Source organism: Haematobia irritans, chromosome 1 (assembly GCF_050003625.1).
Source record: "Haematobia irritans isolate KBUSLIRL chromosome 1, ASM5000362v1, whole genome shotgun sequence".
Taxonomy (NCBI): domain Eukaryota; kingdom Metazoa; phylum Arthropoda; class Insecta; order Diptera; family Muscidae; genus Haematobia; species Haematobia irritans.
The window spans coordinates 202,576,755-202,600,474 of record NC_134397.1 but is presented as its reverse complement, the minus strand read 5'-3'; the positions used below and the strand labels follow the sequence as shown (position 1 = coordinate 202,600,474).

The following is a 23,720-nucleotide window of genomic DNA, read 5'->3' as shown; positions in this document are numbered from 1 at the left end:
TATTTTACAGATCTAGTCTTCAGCAATAACTTCTTATTCAAAGATCTCAAAAGATTTATCGCTGGGTCAAATGTAAACGTGTTAGTTGATACTGATATTACTTTACTCAGATGTACCAGTTCTACTCAAGACTTTTTAAAGGTTGGCACAAAATAAATATCACATTGATTTAATTCTAATTGTAGAGTTTTCACTAAACCGAATAAATATATAACAATATATTCTATAAAAATTGCATCGCATATCAAGGTTTAACTAAAAGTACAATTTTACGAAACAAACATAATGTTTCGTCTACAGTTTTATCATCCAAAGTCAGGTACTATGTTCGGTTGAAAATCACATTTGTTTCGCGACTACTTTATCAAAAATAATTAAATTTATAAATGAAAATCAACATATTTCTGTTAAATCTTGACGAAATCTAGATGAAAAAGAAAGTGTGCATAGATTGAGTTAAATTATTTCCTTTGAATTGAACTATTTGAAGAAAGTAATCGCGAGAACTGAACATAGTACCGGCCTTAAACCATAAACAACGAACGAAAAAGTATGTATTTATATTTAATCAAACTCACATAAGATTAATACAACTGCAAATTACTAACCACAAATAATCCCATATATATTTCACAAAACTCTGCGATTCATTTCATTTTTTTATGCAAGCAAAAAAAAACTTGTACATACCTTAATTACCCAATGACAGGGAAAGGTAAGCCTAATCGATGAAGGATATTTATTCCATAATGCTGCGTGTTAAATAGGCGAAGATTTCGCATTTCACAGATACGATTTGCCTTTTCAAATATCTTTACTTATATTTCTCGCATGGCAAAATGTTATATATGCGACCGCATTAGCCGGTTTATTTTCCATATGGTCATTGCATTAATAAATCTAAGATGAACTAAACTTAGATATTGCCCCTGGATTTTCGTGTGTATACGTCGATGGTCCATTTTAAACTGAGTTGCTTTTCTCTGTGGTGGTTGCAAGCAGGCAAATAGTCATTGTATAAAAATGATCATGGGACTCCTTACCATCATACCTCTTTTCTCTCATTCTCTCTCTATATCTCTTTATATACAATTATGTATTCATTCTTACAGTGTCAGTCAGAAGTAATGTTATTCACAACCACAAAAAATCACAATCACACAAGGACAGGTATACAAAAATGGCATAATAAATGAGAAAGATTAAAAATCTAGCGAAAATTTTTATTAAACGAAACCTTTTATATTTCATATATTTATTTTATATTTCCATGACAATTGAATTTTCTTACATTTCAAACGAATTCAAATGAAACAGTGTGCTATACATATTAAATTTTAGTTGAAATTAGGCATGGTACAATAATTCCCAGGTAGTTGCAGTATTACAAAAATAACATAATTCAAGTACATCCAAATATCAGTTTTGTTTATAATTTTAATGTTAGTAAACAAAAGATATTAAATATTTTCAATTTGTTTTGTTTACATTTTAATGTTAGTTACCAATAGTAACCTAAGTAACCAATAGTTACCTATGTAACCAGTATTAACCAGACATGTTTTTGACAATAATAACCTGTGGCATGTAAATTGTAACCAATAGAATCTATGTAACCAATAGTAACCTATGTAACTAATAGTTACTTATGTAACTAATAGTAACCATACATATTTTGACAATAGTAACCTGTGGAATGTAAAATGTAACCAATAGTAACAAGACATGTTTTTGACAGTTGGATGTACTCAGCTGTGAACAGCTGACTGTGATGTAGTACCTTTAGTAGTTTTATCATGGAATTAGGGATCTATAAATCGAACAATCGATTATTCGAATTTTGGCATGAAAACCTAGAAAAAAAACCTAAAAATAATTGCAAAATCGAATTTAGATTTTCAACTATTTTTTAATTTTGATCGATTTTAGATTTTCTACTATTTCTTAACCCTCTAATGCCCCAATATTTTGCCAGCTGATTAAATATTCAATTTTAACGATACAAAAGCAAGAAAACTAAAGAAAAATTTATATGCGGTAACATTCAGTATATGCTGCAAAGCTTCATGAACAGTTTTAACTAAGTTTTCTTTTTATTTTACCCACACTTGTTGTCTTAAGGTGTGTTTTACTAAAAGCTTCCTGATTTAATGAAGCCCGCTTAAAGGCGGGATTGGGCATTAGAGGGTTAATTTTGGCTATCAAAAATCGATTGTAATGTTTTCTGTTTTCATATTCATTGGTATCAATTGAATTGGAAAGGACCTAGATGTGGAAAAGCCCACATTTTTCTTAATTTTTATAATAAAATTCCATTACCAATAATAATAAAAATTCTGATCTGATTAAATAAAATATCAAATTGGATCCTTTGTGTTTTCCATTTCCTCGAATTTATACTGATCTTATATTATTTGGGAAAATAATATAATAAATAATCAATAAATTATCGTAAATGTTAAGAATTTTATATTTATATATGTATTTATATTTAGTATTAAAAAATAAATTAAAAAATTGTCATGGTTTTCAACACTATTCATTGGCGTTTCTTAGCAACTGTTGCTTATAACACTTAAAAAGACAAATAGATTTCATAAAATCGAATATTTGGCATAATCAATATTTCTATGAAATTCGGTTATGAAAAATCGAATATTCGAATTTCATTTGGTAAAAAATAATCGAAAATCGATTTTTGATTAAATGCGAACAATCGAAAAATCGATTATTGCTTTTCACTATAGAGCCCTAGTTTGAATTATTTTTTTTTAACTTATTAGTTTTCTTTTTATTAGACCTTTATCAATATACAACAAACCTCTGCAACGAATACACAAGCAATTACTTCAAGCGCACCCCACACAATTCGAGTAGTAACTTCATCGTCCATTTCTCAAACGATTAAAATATAAACCTTGCAAATTGTGAAACAGAACAAATAGAACCCAATAAAGCAAGCACCAAATAATGTTCTGAAGTATTCGAATGTAATCGGAATTTCAATTCGATTCGTTTTATAATTTTCATTGCTGGGTATATGAGGTTATTTCGTTCTCTCAACTAATTCCATTCCAATTTTGTTTGTTGTTGGCATATATAATAAGAAGACCCGCTCACAGCCCGCATTCACTGACTTCTGCCAATCAACTGATCGACGTTTGTGTTTGTTTTTCTGTTGATAGTTACTTCGTGTCATATTCGTCTTTGCTAAAGCAAAATATTCTATCTTCACTAAAAATGTTATGTTTTACTCATATCGTGACGATTGCTGTAACCAAACCAAAATATTGAAAAGAACTGCACAACGATTCCTTTTGAATGTGATGGCTTTGCAATACTTGACACTGTAATCGCTTTACAGTGTTTCTGTTCTATTCGTTAATCGAAGTATTCGTGGAGTGTATTGCCTTCACTAGAACATCGATTACTTCGAATAGGCTTGTGCAGGCCTTTGATATACAATAGGGCTGTTTTCTTTTAGCACTGGATAACCTAAGCCGTGAAGGACTAAAAGAAAACAGAGTACTCGTTTATCCAGGACATCTCCAAAAATATACAACACTGTCATCAGCTGTTTAAAAACAATCACAGAAAAGAAGTGAAATCTTGCATTTTTAATATATGAAATGCTACAATTTGTAATAAATATTTACTGCTGCGATTATTTCTGACACTGACCACTTTGAATTTCATGTTTTTCGATAAATTAGTAACAATAAATTGCTATTGTGAATCGATGAAGCGTCACTTTATCAAAATACAATCTGGCAACATCGGCGCGACTTGCACTGATGAGATGTTCTGGATAGAACACCAGTGCAACTATGTTCTGGATAGCCCATACAAATGTTGCATCCAGTGCAAAAAGAAAACAGCCGTAATGAAATAATTTATCAGACGTCGAGCTTGATAAGTTATTTCATTATTATTTTTTATAATTAATGTATAACATAGAGATCTGCATCGAATAACTTTTCACTACATACACAGAAAAAAAAATTCACGAAAATTTTTCCAATTAAAATCTTAATTGAGTTTTACAAATATTCAATTAAAAATTTAATTGAATCAACAAATTTTTTAATTGAAATAAAAATCAATCACACAAATTAATAGTATCAATTAATTTTTTAATTGACTGCCAATTAATTTTTTAATTGATACTATCATTTCTGTGATTGAAGACACTTCAATTAAAAAATTAATTGGATCAATTAATTTCGTGATGGAATCAGAAAACAATTTTTTGTATGTATGTATGACATTCGCTTTCGAATATAGTACAAGCACTATATGTCTCTCAGAGCGCAAGCAGCGAAGTGAAGAGAATACTTGCTTATCAAATACCAACGAATACTTATCCGAAACACAATGTACTCTGAATAAAAGGAATAATATATATGTAAATACTTTAAAATAAAGTACAGCGTGAATTCTGTTCACTTCACGTGGTACCACAAGTATTTCTCAGTCATGTACAAAGCAACACTTTCCATTGTGATTAATCATAGATATTGTTGTACACACACTAAAAAAATATATTTTTTGTCTTCAATCACGGAACTAAAGGTTCCAATTAATTTTTAATTGATATGTCTTCAATCACAGAAATGATAAAATTAATTGATCTAATTAAAAAATTATAAAACTATTAATTTGCATGACTGAATTTTGTTTCAATTAAAAAAATTGTTAAATCAATTAAATTGATTTAATTAAATGTAATTTTTTTAAATCAATTAAGACTTTAATTGGAAAAATTTTCGTGAAGTTGTGTATGTCATTCTCGAGAATATATGTTTTCGTGGATATATGTATGTGTGACACCTTAACGGTAGCCGTTCTGTACACAGAAAAAAATTTTACGAATTTTTTTCCAATTAAAATCTGAATTGAGTTTTAAAATATATTCAATTTAAAATTTTATTAAATCAACAAATTTTTTAATTGAAACAAAAATCAATCACAAAAATTAATAGTATTATTTAATTTTTTTATTTGGTTTAATTAATTTTTTAATTGGGTCAATTAATTTTTTAATTGACTTTCAATTAGCTTTTTAATTTATACTATCATTTCTTTGATTGAAGACATTTCAATTAAAAATTAATTGGAGCGATTTCTTGATTGAAGACAAATACATATTTTTTGTGTGTATAACAAACCGAAAACATATACACCCAGAAAAAAGTGACCCCTTCTTTAAGTTAAAATGAACTCATTGTGAAGAAAGTTGAACTTCGTATAGCGCCAAAGACATTTTTATTTGTTTGAACGATGTGATTTTCGTAGAAATTAGGAATAATGCATTCCATATATTAGTTAACATTTTCCTATATTTATATACCACTATACTACAGAATGAAAAAATTTAACTAATTTGAATTCATATATGGAATGATTTTATTGAAATTTTTTCATTCATTTCGACAAATCTTACACATTTGTGGTAAAACTTTTGCTTCATAATTAGAACTGCTTACCTTCGTTTTTAAATACAATTTTATTAATTTCTATAAGCAATTTTATCTTCAATAAAAGACATGTTTTATTAATATATTGAATATATTTATTAAGAATCAACAGCATCGAATCTCTTTGAAATATTAGTTTATTATTCCACTATTTCCAATTTCCGTGTGATATTATCAACTGTAAAACGCACTTTTTCTTCTTCTTGTACTTTTCACTTTTAATAAGTTGCTGCCTAACGATTTTGTCCTCCTTTTACAATTTCAATACCTACAAATATAAAAAATCATAAAACATTTTTGTTGCAAAAGGTTAGCGTCACTGAATATTACCAGATAATTGAAGATTCCAAAATGAAGACAAATGAAAGGGTTGTTATTCTGCTGGTGTTTTCTTTCTTTATACACTATCACGAACATTGATAGATTTATTTAAAAAAAACGAAAATTTTTCTCACTAATTTAAAATAACAAATATTTTATATATTTTATTTGTTATTTATAATATTATTTTACCATATTATTTTTTAACAATCTCTCCGTATACCAAAACAACGCGATTCCAACTAAAAAACAACCGACGCGCAAATATATCGATTACACCCACGCGCAAACACATCGATTACGATGACAGGTATCGATTACAGGTAGACAATAGAAATTTAGGAAAATTTCCTATATTCTAACAAGTGTGTTTCCTTAAGTTTTGAAAGGATTGCATACTTCTTAGTACGAATGAACTAAAATATTTTTCTATGCCAAGTGTTGTTCGTATGTATGAAAAACTCTATTATAAAGGAAGTCGCAATTATCATTTTATAAGAAATTTTACTAATTTTGAGGAAACTTGGTTTTAGTTTATTTTTTTTTTGTTTATTTTTACGAATGCTTTGTTATCGGTGAATAAAATTTTCTTTTTCAGTAGTAAATTCTTATACCCAGCGAAGAAAATAGTATGAGTAAAATTCCATGCCTTATTCTAGTTAATGAACTATTCCTAACTGCTTACAGTTTAGGATTTTTTTACTGAAACGAGTAAATTTTATTATTTTTCACAAAAATTTACCTTAATGGAAATAAAATGGATAAACTATATTGATGAAAATTTTTTCCTTTAGTTTCGAAGGCACTTTTTTCTGGGTGTAGAATGGAGAATAACTGTTGTTTCTATTTCTCAAATTAAATGTTGTACATGTGCAATATTTACTCTATGCAGTTTTGTTCTCGCAATGTACTCGACGTGATCGTTCTGAGTATACTTGAATAAGAGCGAAAAAGGAATTTGTAATCGCTGGTAATGAAGGCAAGAGAGTAACAAAAAGAAGTAATTCGTAGTTTTTGTTGTTCATATACATCAAAAACTGGAATGGAGTTGTGCAGACCTCTAGTATAAAACTGCCGTCATACTATTATATATGAAAGTATTTGTTCCTCACTGTAAGAGAAGAAGTATGACATGACTGCATCGATGGTATAGACGCATTTATACCAGACGTTAGTATAGACTCTATACTAAAGACTCTATAGTCCTCCACCATAAAAAATTACCACATACAACGACCGGTTGGGCATAGCAGTGATGTGCAAACCTAGGGGCCATTATTTAGTTTCTGTATGGTAGCACGCAGGCAAACATTCGACTAAAATTAGACACCACGTCGTTTATGTTGCATTTCTTCACTTCATATGTGTTCTATGTCTTCAATGATTGCGAAGACAATGCAATGTAGTAAACAAATCAACAGAGAGGCGGGAAACGAAATATTTATTTTTATGTTTCTCTGGACGAGGGCTTTTTATTTAATCCTACATATGGCTGGAAGAGGTAAGAGACACCATTAACCAAAGAGCAGAGCAGACACGCATGTGCACCATTTTTGTTTTGAATTTGATAAAGAGATATTTTGCGATGAGACTGTAGTTATGTTTTTTACCTGCATCTATCTAGTCTACAAATTTACTGTTTTCAATAGAAATCCCTACCACAATCTAACTAATACAGTAGATGGCACATTCCATTATTATCCTAACACCCTAAAACTGGTAAATTAGATATGATTCACTTGTTGATATTAACAGGTATAATGTCTATTTAAGGTCACCATATACAATATAGCTGATATGTATTGCAATTTAAACTGAATTTACTATCATTTCTAAACAGCTCTTGTAACAGCTAACCAATTTATTCCAGCGTCAGTTTTTTTTTTTTTTGTTTACAAGCTTGCAAAAATATTTTGATCTATTACATTCAGAAATAAGGTTGTTCGTTATGGAATTCAAGCAGTCAAGTTCAAGACAGTGCTATTACTATTGGAAGCACTCCTGAAAAATCTCGAAAATCAAAAGTAGTTATCATTAGAGACCTCCAGCATGTATATATCTATAAGTCTTTTGTTTCTCGTATCATTGCTTGTTACCAGTAACAACACCAGAAATGATCCGAAAAGTTAAGGCCACATTTAATCCAAATACATGGCGTAGTGGTAAAGCGAGCATGTTCGTAATCTGAACATATCGCGAGATTGAATGCAATACATATTTAAAAATGAGCTTGGGCTAAAGCCATTTAAGTTCCAATAAGTGCATTGGAAATTGAGAAGTTTGTGAACAAACAAAATTTTATCTAGAACCGTTTAAAAAAAAAATTCAAAATGCATTTTCATATATTTTCAAATACAAAGAGGGCAAGGTCAATTGAGACTTTTTACTTCATATAAGCGTAACGGATGACTCAACCGTCGGAGGGTTAAAAAGGACGTTCCACGCTTTATTTCTAGCGCACAATGGCCACCACCAAAATCTCTGGATCTCAATCCAGTCATAGTTGGTGCCAAAGATAGCCAACTCGGACAAATCTAAACAGATTCTACAATTTAATGTAATTTCCGACATTATTTAAAAAATCAAAAATGTAGGGCTTTATATAGGGCTTACTATATACAGGGTGACATATCCGCTAACCTGTGTATAGTCACACGGTAAATTGTTTATGTCCAGAGAGCAGGCTCCATTAAATAACTCCCCAATCTATCGTAGTAAAATGATCCCCAACTTTGGATTTTGGGTTGTTTTTTCATGTTCTTAAATTTTAAATTAATTCATAAAAATGGTGGTGTGTATAAAAAAGAACAGGTATACAGTTTCCACCACATGATCATCCTTTATATTTTCGGACAATTTCATGCAAATCGTTTCAGCCGTTTCCAAAGCTTGCTCATATAACATATAAATAATTCTTTGTATTACAAGAACGAAATGCCAAGCTCATATATACGGCGGAGTGATAAAATATCTATTATATTTTAGCATGATGAGACAAATAAAAATATTAAGCTATGCCAAGAGAATGGATGTTTAAATACCATTGTAATCCCAAAGTGTTTCTTTTGTTTTTGTCTAGACCAGAAGTGGTGGCACGTAAAAGTTTATAAACAACTACCCAACAATGTCACGCCTAAATTGGCAAACACATAACTTTTTGCAAAACGCCAATAAAAAAAAATACTACTCCTTTAGAATTTTGCTTTCTTTAATCTGTTCGCAGAGATTTTCTTTGGAAAATGAAAACATAGAATTCAATAGAAAAATCTTTGTCGATACAGGAAATGTCTAAAAATACACATTATTCCGGAACTTGGTATGTGGAGGATGTTCGTATGAGCCACACTATCTCTTTAAAAAAATTTTCATAGAAAACAATTTAAATAGTTTTAAATTCCATTTTTTACATTGACACATTTCATTACATACTTCGTGGCCTATACGGAATTCCATGGTAACAAATAATATAATTAAAGTGCTGCACAGCAATATATAAAAGTGATGATTACTTCATATTTCATTTCATATTTTAATTACTAGCCACGGGGACAGCATTAACAATATGATATCATCCATAAATATCATCAGTCACCTTCATAAAATTAGTGGTTCTTTTGTGGGATATTCATAAGAGAGGAGAATGAATGGTATTATTAAAAGCAACAACGGAATACTTCGTTATCATAAAGTTGAATAATCTTGGAAATGAGGCTAACAAAATGTGTAACAGAGAGGATCTACCAAAAACGAATTAAAAAGGTATACCTCCCACTCTTTGCGAAAAAGGAAAATCGTTTGATGTTTTATAATTTTAAATAAGCTAATAATTATAATATAACGTTTGTTAATGGATTAATTAAGGGTATACGAAATAGTACCATGGTGAGAAAATACAAAAAAAAGAAAAAACAAAACAAAAAACAAAAATAATGATACAAGTATAGAGGTTTCAAGCAAAAAATAAGGACCCTTTAACAATCCTTTCATAACTGAACTAATCTACTTTGGTAGATATCATGGTGCAATGCTTAGCTTACCCGCCCTACATACGTAAATCTCTATCCTAAATCAACCCAAAATCGATTATCAACGTACATATACACAGAGAAGGAATATGATGACGAGCAAGGGCAAAATTTTATTTTTGGATTTCTCGACGAACATAAAATGTTTGCCGAAATCAGAAACACAATTTCCGAGAAAATAACATGATTGCGACAGAATCCAAAAATAACATTTTGCTCTTGAAACATGTTTGAGGTGATCATATTCCCTCTCTGGGTGTAAGTTTATCGGCTTTTCTATGAACTTATAAGCGGTGCCCTGAACAGAATTGATTAAAAAGGTACCAGACATCCTTTGGCGCTATGGGGGTAGGTTCATGATGCCGAATTAAACCAAGCGATTGTATAACAGGTTGGGTTAGGAATAGTGGCAGCTCGATATGTCAGGCTCACTTAGACAATTCAGTCCATTGTGCTCTTATCACTGAGTGCTGTCATATTCCATGTTTAGCTCAATGACAAGAGATCTCTTTTTTATAAACGAGTCCGAACGGCGTTCTACATTGCAGTAAAACTACCTAGAGAAACTCTGAAATGTCACCAGCATTACTAAAGAGGGAAATCAACCGCTGGAAAACTTTTTGGTGTTCGGTCGAAACTGGGGTTGAACCCACGGCGATGCAAGGCGCGCATGCTAACCATTGCACTACGGTAGCATATAGAGCAACATTTGTTACCAAAAGTCATACTGTTATATATGTTATATATGTCATATATGTTATATAAAATGCTACAAAAGTATGGGGTTTTCTGTCACTTATTCAGCATGAGTAACGGTAGGTTAGGTATAGTGGCAGCCCGATATTTCAGGCTCACTTAGACTATTCACCAGCATTACTGAGGTCGGATAATCCCCCGCTGAAAAACTCGTTGATGTTTGGTCGAAGCTGGGTTCGAACCCACGACCTTGTGTATGCAAGGTGGGCATGCTAACCATTACACTACGGTGGCCCCATGAGTAACGGTAACGATTCCGAAAGTGCACCAACTTCCATTATATATCGCCTCTTCTGGTTTCGGTTAACGTAACACCGGAGTTAAATATAACCCATTAATAACAGGTTGGCTGATAAGTCCCCGATCTGACACATAGATGGCGTCGTTAGACTTAAATGCATATTATTTTTATATAGTACCAACCCTCAAATGATTGACGTCTGTAAGTCAATTAGTTGGTGAGATAGAGCGTCTTTTGTGAAGCAACTTTTGTTATTGTGAAAAAAATGGAAAAAAAAGGATTTTCGTGTTTTGATAAAATACTGTTTTCTGAAGGGAAGAAATACGGTGGAAGGAATTTTCCACCGTGGTGCAATGGTTAGCATGCCCGCCTTGCACAAGGTCGTGGGTTCGATTCCTGCTACGACCGAACACCAAAAAGATTTTCAGGTGTGGATTATCCCACCTCAGTAATGCTGGTGACATTTCTGAGGGTTTCAAAGCTTCTCTAAGTGGTTTCACTGGAATGTGGAACGCCGTTCGGACTCGGCTATAAAAAGGAGGTCCCTTGTCATTGAGCTTAACATGGAATCGGGCAGCACTCAGTGATAAGTGAGAAGTTGAACACTGTGTTATCACAATGGACTGAATAGTCTAAGTGAGCCTGATACATCGGGCTGCCACATAACCTAACCTAACCTAACCTACGGTGGAAGCAAAAACTTGGCTTGATAATGAGTTTCCGGACTCTGCCCCAGGGAAATCAACAATAATTGATTGGTAGCAAAATACAAGTGTGGTGAAATGAGCACGGATGGTGAACGCAGTGGACACCCGAAAGAGGTGGTTACCGACGAAAACATCAAAAAAATCAACAAAATGATTTTGAACGACCGTAAAATGAAGTTGATCGAGATAGCAGAGGCCTTAAAGATATCAAAGGAACGTGTTGGTCATATCATTCATCAATATTTGAATATGCGGAAGCTCTGTGCAAAATGGGTGCCGCGCGAGCTTACATTTAACCAAAAACAACAACGTGTTGATGATTCTGAGCGGTGTTTGCAGCTGTTAACTCGTACTACACCCGAGTTTTTCCGTCGATATGTGACAATGGATGAAACATGGCTCCATCACTACACTCCTGAGTCCAATCGACAGTCGGCTGAGTCGGGGATAAATATATATGGCAGCTATATCTAAATCTGAACCGATTTTTTCCAAAACCAATAGCGATTGTCTCAGTCCCAAGAAACGGCCCTATGCCAAATTTGAGGACAATCGGACTTAAATTGCGAGCTGTACTTTGTGCACAAAATTACATATACAGACAGACGGACGGACAGACAGACAGACAGACGGACATCGCTAAATCGACTCAGAATTTAATTCTAAGCCGATCGGTATACTAAAAGATGGGTCTATGACCACTATTTCTTGGCGTTACATACAAATGCACAAACTTATTATACCCTGTACCACAGTAGTGGTGAAGGGTATAAAAAGTGTTGTTCCACAAAGACAACGCACCGTGCCACAAGTCATTGAGAACGATGGCAAAAATTCATGAATTGGGCTTCAAATTGCTTCCCCACCCACCGTATTCTCCAGATCTGGCCCAAAGGATGCTCGCAGGGAAAAAATTTGGTTGCAATGGATCGCCGAAACTGAGGCCTATTTTGAGGCAAAACCGAAGGAGTACTACAAAAATGGTACCAAAAAATTGGAAGGTCGTTATAATCGTTATATCGCTCTTGAAGGGTGCTATGTTGAATAATAAAAACGAATTTTGACAAAAAAATGTGTTTTTCTTTGTTAGATCGGGGATTTATCAGCCAACCTGTTAAGAGAGGAGTTCTAGCACAATGGAATCGATATCTTCCAGTTAGAGCAGTCTTAATGAAGGGATAGTAATAAGGATAGTCAAGTCCTCTTACTAATTTTCCACTTATCATATTTTCCCTTCCACTTCTTGTAATCATCAATTTCGACTAATTGAATTTTATTATTTTCGATTTTCAATACTTGTAAAAATTAAAATATCGGCTTAAGGTTAAATTTAAAAAAATGTTTTAGGTGGGACCGTCTTGGAAAAATCTAATAGACGAATTTTCAATAAATCGAAAAGTCTACATATTCAAAATTTGAGAAATAGTATAAATGTAAATTTATGGTTCGTTGAATGTTCGAAAATGTAAGATTTATGGAAAACAAAAGGAAAAATTCTAAAATATCAATGATTCTATCCTGGCTCTAGTTTCATTTTTGTAACAAATGGCACATAGTGAAATTAAAAAATATAAACTATTATTGTCATATATATGAAGCCTATATACATTTTGGTTTTTGCTACATGCACATAAGGTCTTCAAAGAGTTAACCGAACCTTCATTAGATAAAGCTATAATACCACCCATCATACACTCTTTAATTAACTAAATTGAAAATTACCAATCCTTGACCACATCACTACAGTCTACATTAAAGATAAAATTTGTAATAAACATAAAATATGATACAACTCAAAAAACAAAACAAAAACTTAAAAAGAATAGATGATGTAACTATAGAAAAAACAAACTTACTGTTACAAGGACGATTCTGTTTTGCAGTTGATTGTGTCGTTCACAAAATTCCTTCAAAAGTGAACGATTATCCTCAAAATCTGTTGGGGGCAGATGGGTATTATAGAATTCCTCCCAGTTTGACATGATGGCGATGATGTACGTATATTGATGCTACTGCTGCTGTGGTTCAATGTTGCAAAAAATTATGTCGATAAAAACGACTATTCCAATGATGTTGCTGCTTTCGCTTTTGGTGATAGTGCTATTGTGTCTGATAACGATATTGTCGTCGTTTTGTATAAAAAATGATATCAGCTTCTTAAAAATGGATAAATAGAAGCAATGGAACGTTTGAAATATTTCAAAATATATGGTAGAGGTTACTCTTATACATCAGGATGTTTATACTTTCTTCTTAATGACCTTACAGATATCCCCCGAATGACAATGGGAAGGTATTTAATTTATTTAACTTTTTTGAATATCTTCACTTGTGGTGGTTATGATAGTTATTCCTCTTATTGCTAGAGTTTATAAACTGTATCCTTTGTAAAAAAAATATATTGTCAGCTAACAAACTACTTGGATATTCTTATCGTTGAAATTCCTTGTTTGGATCTTAATAAATAACTTAAAAAGGTACCACTTGACCATACGGATATTTTAACTGTCATTACACTTTTTTATTGATTAATTCTCTGGCGGATATAGTTTTCTTACTCAGCCAATATTCAATTCTCAATGGTCTCTTATGTTTCACTGCAAAGATATTGAAAGAAAAATAGAAAAAACAATAATTAGATTTGTCAGCAACTTAGGAAGAAATATAGATTAATAAATACACATTGAAGGTTAGTGGGTGGGTGCAAGGATGAACATGTAACTGGAAAACTGACGGACAGTTGGATTATAAATAATAAGAAACAAACTGAAAAATCAATTAAGGTAATTAAAATCTATAACGCAGGAGTTATTTATAATTGAATCCCAGAATGTTATTGCCAGCCATCAGGGAGAGTATGAAACACTCAGTGCAAATACGTCAAAATACATTTCTTAATTGAATAGTTTCATGTCGTATTTCCTCCAACTTGTCAGGAAGAGAAAAAACGGAAACATTGCAAATGATGTTGATTTTGAAAAACATGTCACTGGTGCTTAGCAGTATAAAATATATATGTACATAGAGTAATATTGTAATACGCACTACTCGTTGCCTTCGATATAGCCAGGCGACATCCTTATATAAAAACTTTTTCCTTGTAATTTCGATGGTTTTGGCACAGTGGGTTAGAAACTTAATAAAAATTATTTGTATTATTAACCCTCTAATGCCCAATCCCGCCTTTAGACGGGCTTTGTTAAATGAGGAAGCTTTTAGTAAAACACACCTTAAGCGAACAAAAATGGGTAAAATAAAAAGAAAACTTACTTAAAACTGTTCAAGAGGCTTTGCAGAATATACCGAACTTTACGGTATAAATTTTTCTTGTGCTGTTTTCTTGATTTTGTATCGTTAACACTGAATATTTAATTAGCTGACAAAAAAAAATTGGGGCATTATAGGGTTAATACTTTCACTATCAATGTTCTTTACTGAGAATATGCCAAGATTATTTTACGGCCCAGATCAATTATAACTGGGCCTATTATTTCATTTTTTCTATTCAACAAAGTAAAATAGTGGCTGAATAGTGGCGAAATTCAACTACCATATATTAAATTTCTCTAAATTTTCGTTGCACTTCCGCTACACTTAGCAATAGACTATTTAACTCTTAAATGCACAAGTACACCGATTCCTCTGAAAAAAAATATATAATATAAAAGATGTTAAAAAACAACATCTGCATAGCACATTTTTTTAAAGTTAGTTTTTGTGTTTCTTGCAAAAATAGTGGTATGCCGAGGACCAAATACCAAAATGAAAATATCAAAAGTCTCATGTACAGTATTTGAGACATAGCGTCACCAGATATCGGCTATATAGCTCTGATATTGGATCGTTCATATCTGGGAATCCACTTTTGGTGAATTGACCAGACAAAATACCAGTGGTAGATATTGGCCAGAACATAAATCCAAAATTAAAAAAAAAAAAAACAAGTATATACAGCAGTTAGTTCGTTCCGGGCCGAATCTTAAATACCGACCACCATGAATCAAATATTATAGTTTGCTTTGAAACGCCAGGGGGATTTGATGACAGATATTCTCCCAAACAGAGTAATTCAACTGGTACACTTCTCGAAGATAAATTTAAAGATTTTACCTATGAAGACTATATTAGATTCTGAATTTATAAGAATCATTTTTGTTTGAGTTTTAGAGGAATCATAAACATATCTTGTAAGTGTGCAAGAAAATGATGAAATACCGCCTTGATTTGAAATCTAAAATCTGTAGATGTTTACCCCAATGATTTAAATGATTACGAGGTCATCAGTGCACCTTCTGTACCCTCAAGATCTGAAATCGATTTATATGGAGGCTATACCAAATGGGGGCTAGGGCAAAAACATGGAGGGACACACACAATCACATCTAATTGTAGTTCTAGAATCTAGTCCCCAAATCGGAGGGCTGCTTTATAAGGGGGCTATATCAAAAACTATACCGATACACAATATATTCGGCACACCTCTTTATGGTCCTAGAATACCTCTAGATTTCAAATTACAAGTAAATTTGGTAAAAACTACAGATTTTAGAAGCCCAAGAATCACCACTTTCCGCACACCTCTTTATGGTTCTAGAATACCTCTAGATTTCCAATTGCAGGCAAATTGGATAGAAACTACGGATTCTTAAAGCCCAAGAAATAAAATCAGGAGATCGGTCTATATGGGGACTATATCAAAACAGGGTCCGATAATCACGATATTCGGCACACCTCTTTATGGCCGTAGAATACCTCTAGATTTCAAATTACAAGTAAATTTGGTAAAAACTACAGATTCTAGAAGCCCAAGAAGTAAAATTGGTAGATCGGTCTATATGGGGGCTATACCAAAACATGGTCCGATAATCACCATTTTCGGCACACCTCTTCATGGCCCTAGAATACCACAAGATTTTCAATTTCAGGCAAATTGGATAAAAACTACGGTTTCTATAAGCCCAAGACCCCAAATCGGGCGATCAGTTTATATGGGAGCTATATCAAAACCTGGACCGATATAGGCCAACTTCGAACTTGGCCTGCGTGAAGACTAAAGACGAATCTGTGCCTAATTTCAGGACGATAGCTCCATTACTGAAGACTGTAGCGTGATTACAACAGACAGACAGACAGGCATGCTTATATCGTCTTAGACTTTATTATTTATTCATTTCTCCCTGATCAAGAATATATATACTTTATATAGTCGGAAATCGATATTTCGATGTTGGTAACGGAATGACAAACTTATTATACCCCCGTCACCATTCTATGGTGGTGGGTATAAAAAATGAAAAGTCTGATGTACATTATTTGAGATAACGTGGCACCAAATATCGGCTATATCAGATATATAGTTATTTGGAAATATTTTTTCAATTTAATCAATTTTTTTGGTTGGTTTATTAATATTTTAATTTATTAAATTTTCGAGATTCACATACAACAAGATATTAATAATCTTATAATTACAGTATGTGAGTCTAGTTGATTGCTAGTTAACAAGATGATATTATACAAGAAATTTAAAAAAAAAATAATAATAATAGAAAAAATAAATAAGTATTTAATAAAAATAACAAATAAAAACGTAAATATTTTCAATTATTTTCTTAACTGATTAAACCCCATTTTCATGAAGATCTAATAGCTAACGTACTTTTAAATCGTATTATGGACATATCGATCATATTCTCAATATATTCCATACGACAGTTAGGAACTGCTGAATTTTTTTTTCAGTTAAGTGATTAGTGTAAAAGTCGAAGTGATTTTTTACTTTTGTTTAGCCCATATTAAAGTAAAGTGCTAGAAATTGATTTAATTACATCTTTAAAAAAAATTCGGCTTGACCTTCGGACAAAAAGCCGGCTATCGATTCGCCTTATAAAAATTCAGCGAATGGTATTACGGTTACACATTTCCTTATTGCCTTTAGATATATTGGCCAAACTATCAGGATTGTACTCAGGCAAAACCCTCTTTTATTAAAAGGGATTGCAACTGAAGGAGTATAGAAATTCAGTATATTGTCTATTAAAGGCAAGTCGTCCCACTTGTCTCTAAATTTTAAAAATTTTGGAGAGGTCCTTTAGGTCAGTTTTTATTAGATTAAGTCGGAAAGTATATAGTAATACTATATCATAACACATCTATTGGATATTTCATTTCATTTCATTTATTTAACAATTAGTAATACAAAGCCTTTCATAGGCCAATATATATATTACTTAGCAAGAATACCTGAATACAAAACAAAATTCTTAACTGAATATAAAAATAACTAATTAAAATTATAATATATCTAACTTAAATGATTTAAATAAAATCAAGTACCAAAATACATTATAAGTTGTTTTCTTTTTTCTGCACTCTTAACAAATTTTTTGTAACAGTATTCAATTTGTCGGCTCCCCAGCCTAACTATAAATTAGCAGTATTAAAAATATAAAAAATAAATAAATATCGCGAATAAAATGTTGGTTTAGGACAAAATTAACCTACCCTGTATCGTATTTGAAATCAGAAAATGCGTTTATCATTCATGCATTTTTACACTGGAGGCCTATATTGGTATTTCGAACACAGCCTGTTCAAATGTCAGGAACTGTATGGTCTAGAGCAAAGGCACCACCCTTACTATGCAAATTAGTTATTTCACTACAATCAAGAAGAGCAAGAAAGCGAATTCAAAAACGAAGATAAAAATAGCATTTCATCAACTACTACAAGAAACCATGAACAGAGTAGATACATAGATAGTTTATTTATTTGTCCCCATAGCTTATTGAAGTGGGAAAAATAAAGGATTGCAAATGATACTTGCGAAAGGAGGAACCTTTAACTAATTTGACAAAGATGCATGCGGGCGATATGGACGGAAAGAACAAGCAAGAGATATAAAAATAAAACAAACCAATGAATAATTCATGGTATTCAAGTGTATTCAAGTGTATTTACAGCACAATTACGACAATCATGTAACACAACATTCAAACAAAACGAATATATATATAGTTATTCGGAAAGGGCAAGGACTCTGGACAATAGCTGGTCATGTCGCACTAAGCAATACTTATATATAGGACATACCCAGGAAGCCACATTGCGGCACATGAAATAGAAAACATTTGTGGCTACGTTATACCAACAATAAAGTGACAAATATCTAGCAAATGTATTTGGCATAGTTTTGTGTTCCGTTCCCAATTAAATGAAGCTTCTTTTGCAATCTTTCTCCTTTCTGTAAGGATATAATAACCGCCTACTCAGAGTAGAATTCCATGTGTGAATGTGTACATTCAAAATACACATCACATTCGAATATTATTGTACACAAAGAAATGTTCTACACTATTACGAGTAAGATTCCTTTGGAAAGGTTGCTAGGAGGTTGAAAGGAGAGAAACAAAACGCTTGGGAATTTCAAATATTCTCTTTGTCAATGCTATCATTTCCATTAACAATTCAAGTTTATTTTCCATGTCTGTTAGCCTAAGCCCATATGGATATATAAATATTTATTATAATTTAGATATATAAGGTAGCAATTCATATGACCATAGTTTTTTGAGTGAAAATACTTAGTATTGATTTAAATGGAGACAAAAAGTGTTAAATTGGCTAAAATTTCAAAATAGTTTCACTTTTGCGAGATATATCCACTTTTTGATTGGTGCTCTAGTCAATGACTTATTTAGCGTATATACCTTGCTTTCGTAAATAACCCCTTAAATAAAGCACCGTATTCTCTGTTGAGAAAAATTGTGCAGTTTGTAAACTCATAACAAGTATATACGGCCGTAAGTTCGGACAGGCCGAATCTTATGTACCCTCCACCATGGACTGCGTAGAAACTTCTACGAAAGACTGTCATCCACAATCGAAATACTTGGGTTGTGGTATCTTAAAACTTCTTAACATCGTTTTCTAAATTGCGAGTTAGTCCATACGTGGTATATATTAGACAAAAAAGTTATGTATAGTTAAGTCTACAAATAATTACGAATCGATATGGACTTTTTGCACGGTATGTAGAGAGCCAGAATTGAAATATGGGGGTCGCTTACACTGAAAAAAAGCATACTCGGTTCCAAAGATTTTGTCTTTACTTTAAAAAATTTGGTATTGATTCCGAGCCAAAGAAGCGGAGAATACAAGTAAGGATACTTTTAAGACACAATTCTCTTTTAAATTTAGGTTTTGTGTACTTGCCTCTAGGAAGCAAATTTTAATTTTTCGCTTTCTCAGCTTTTTTTCTTCATATGCTATCAAAGTCCTTTAAAAACGAGTTAACGACAACTTTATTTTCCAAATTAGGACTCGACTTCCAGTAGAAATTATGCTATGTTTCAAGTAAAAAACTTCTTTAAAATAAAGTTTTGAAAAACATGTCCTATATTTGAACGATTTTTTGCTTTGTAGTCGAGATGCAAAAAGACAACAAATTTAAAGACAATTTCATTAAATTTAAAGAATTTTTCTGAATTATTAAAGTCAAGTTGACCTTAGCCTATAATTTTTTTTCTTTCATGTTAAGATACCCATTTTTAAGTCAAATCACTTAATTATAAGGACAATACGACTTCATTGAAAAGTCTATCGACTTTTGGACAAGTAAAATAACTTTATTTTATAGAAATGCGTCTTCTATGCTAAGCAAAATTTGTATTCGTATTTTAAAGACATGAAATATTTGACCTCACGACAATATTTTTTCAGTGTATATGGGGGCTATATACAATTATGAACTTGATATGGACCAATGTTTGTGTGATTGGAAATCGATTTATCTGAGGGATATATATAACTATAGACCGATATCGACCTAGTTAGGCATGGTTGTTAATGACCATATACTAGCACAATTTACCAAATTTCTACTCACTCGGATGAAATTTTGCTCCTCCAAGAGGCTCCAAAACCAAATCTCGGGATCGGTTTATATGGGGCTATATATGATTATGGACTGATATGGACCACTTTTGGCATGGTTGTTAAATATCATATACGATCACCACGTACCAAATTTCAAGCAGATCGGATGAATTGTGCTTCTCCAAAAGGCACCGGAGGTCAAATCTGGGGATCGGTTTATATGGGAGCTATATATAATTATGGGCTGATAGGAACCAATTCCTGCATGGTTGTTGGGTACCATATACTAACATCACGTACCAAATTTCAACCGAATGGGAAGAATTTTGCTCTTCCAAGGGTCTCTGGAGGTCAAATCTGGGGATCGGTTTATATGGGGTCTATATATAATTATGGACCGATTTCGACCAATTTTTGCATGGGAGTTTCAGGCCATATATTAACACCACGTACCAAATTTCAACTGAATCAGATGAATTTTGGTCTTCCAAGAGGCTCCGGAGGTCAAATCTGGTGATCGGTTTATATGGGGGCTATATATAATTATGAACCGATGTGGATCAATTTTTACATGGTTGTTAGAGACCATATACTAACACCATGTACCAAATTTCAGCCGGATCGGATGAAATTTGCTTCTCTTAGAGGCCTCGCAAGCCAAAGCGGGGGATCGGTTTATGTGGGGGCTATACATAATTATGGACCGATGTGGACCAATTTTTGCATGGTTGTTAGATACCATATACTAACACCATGGACCAAATTTCAGCCGGATCGGATGAAATTTGCTTCTCTTAGAGGCCTCGCAAGCCAAATTTGGGGGTCCATTTATATGGGGGCTATACGTAAAAGTGGACCGATATGGCCCATTTGCAATACCATCCGACCTACATCAATAACAACTACTTGTGCCAAGTTTCAAGTCGATAGCTTGTTTCGTTCGGAAGTTAGCGTGATTTCAACAGACGGACGGACATGCTCAGATCGACTCAGAATTTCACCACGACCCAGAATATATATATTTTATGGGGTCGTAGAGCAATATTTCGATGTGTTACAAACGGAATGACAAAGTTAATATACCCCCCCATCCTATGGTGGAGGGTACAAAAACCGCAAAATTTTCCTCCACAGAGAATACGGGGCTACTTTCTTTGCTTATTTGTAAAATTGTTCGAATACGAATAACTTTCTTCATTTATTGTTTTAATATGGCAATTTCATTTATTGTTTTAATATGGAAATTTTTTTCTAGAGCTACCAAATTTTTATTAATTTATGGTAACTGACCGAAATCTATACCTTATGAGCAAGAACACCCACATTGCCCTGAGCAAGGCCGGCATTATAGGTAGCAACCGCACATAAGGTATAGTATTTGATAAGAGAAGGGTCATTACAGATGTCATCTCTTGTTAATATTTTATATATCTAAATATTTTATATATCTAGAGTTTTCAATAACGGTATTATTTTTTATCTTATCCATAGAAATAAATTTAATAAATAAATAGTTTGTTACGCAATTACCAAACAAAAATAAATTGAAAATCAAAGATATCACTTTATAAGCAAGCAACGTAGATGCAACAAAACTATAGATTGGCAGAGTAATACGGAGCCTTTGCGTTACCATGGTGTACGAGAAATTATTTTTATTCGCTGCGACAATACAGAACTGAAAGAAGTTAATTAAGAACTGAACTGATACTGTCATATACACCACTTAAGAAAAATCAATATTAAGAATTGGCATCGGTAGTAGAGGTAGGGATATTTAACTGCCGAAAATGTTGTTGGATTTTCGACGTTCCGATGCGGCAATATCACCAAAATAAATGGTCTCATTGATAATCCGGCTGATGAGTCCTTCTCTGTAGCTGGCCAAATCCCTCTCCCATGGTCCGGATCATGGTGTGTACGCTGTCCCTACGTCATGGGGACGAGGCCCTCACGGTCGGAAGGGCGGGAAAAAAATAAATAAGAAGGGAACCTTCCGATGTATTACAATGGACGACTTGTTTAAATTATGGAAAATTTACTTTTCGACTAATTCATATTCTATACAAAAAATCTGAGTCGACTCTGGGTAATCTTCAATCTTAACTAATGGACTTTTAATTTAATTTATTTTCTGCATGAACGTAACATAGTCGATCAGACCCTAAGACAGTTACAATTACAATACCATAGCAATACTACTAGAAATTTTTTAGAAAATTGATTATACTAAACGATCATAATAAGTACACAAATTGCATATAAAATATATTTTTTCTGGTGAACAATTATAAAAACTATTTTAACACAACAAATTATTTATGGAGTGAAGAAAAAGTAGGAAGGTCTATACACGATCATCATTATCGACTTGTTATATTAAACAAAATCGAAAAAATTGAAGAGGAAGCGGGAATCGAAAGACTACTTTCTATCTAATAAAATTGAAAAGGCAAAGTAGGAACGGGGTGAATATATTTTTTGCTGAAAAGTCGACATTTCCAGCATTTAAAACGTTCAAAAATCAAATTTGCCATAAAAAAAATAGTTTTTTTTCATATCTTCAAAATGTCGAAATGTGGAAAGATATATTTTTCCGAATTTTACAATCTCTAGTGAAACTGCGTCAGGAACAGCCCCTATACCAAAAGTAACATGACCTACCCAGTCAGAAAAAATACCATCGGAAAAGCTTTGAAAATGTGTTGTGAACGGTTCATACACGATGGGCCCAAACTGATAATATTGTGTATCGATTCCATTTAACAGCGTTTTCAAAGCGGTACGAAAACAATATTTTCCGATGGCGTAAAGAACGCATTTACAACCCCAACATAATCCCCCTAGTTCCGATATTCGGAATCGCAAGAATTTAGTTTTCTTATAAAGAAGAGAATTGTGATATTCCTACATAAAAAAGATATATATATATATATATATATATATATTATATATATATATATATTATATATATATATATATATATAATATATATATATATATATATATATATATATATATATATATATATATATATATATTATATATATATATATATATATATATAATATATATATATATATATATAATATATATATATATATATATATATATATATAATATATATATATATATATAATATATATATATAATATATATATATATACATATATATATATATAATATATATATATATATATATATATATATATATATATATATATATATATATATCTTTTTTATGTAGGAATATCACAATTCTCTTCTTTATAAGAAAACTAAATTCTTGCGATTCCGAATATCGGAACTAGGGGGA

At 32.2% G+C, this 23,720-nt stretch overlaps 1 protein-coding gene across 1 annotated transcript in view; it reads right to left on the bottom strand.

Annotated features, from left to right (window-relative positions):
• Ppcs (phosphopantothenoylcysteine synthetase) overlaps window positions 1-23,720 on the bottom strand; it is a 90,827-nt gene that overhangs the window by 63,081 nt on the left and 4,026 nt on the right. The window contains exon 2 of the mRNA XM_075292585.1: window positions 13,384-14,124. Within this exon, the coding sequence (XP_075148700.1) occupies window positions 13,384-13,509 (126 nt within the window). The 5' untranslated portion in view covers window positions 13,510-14,124. The remainder of the gene's footprint in view (window positions 1-13,383; window positions 14,125-23,720) is intronic.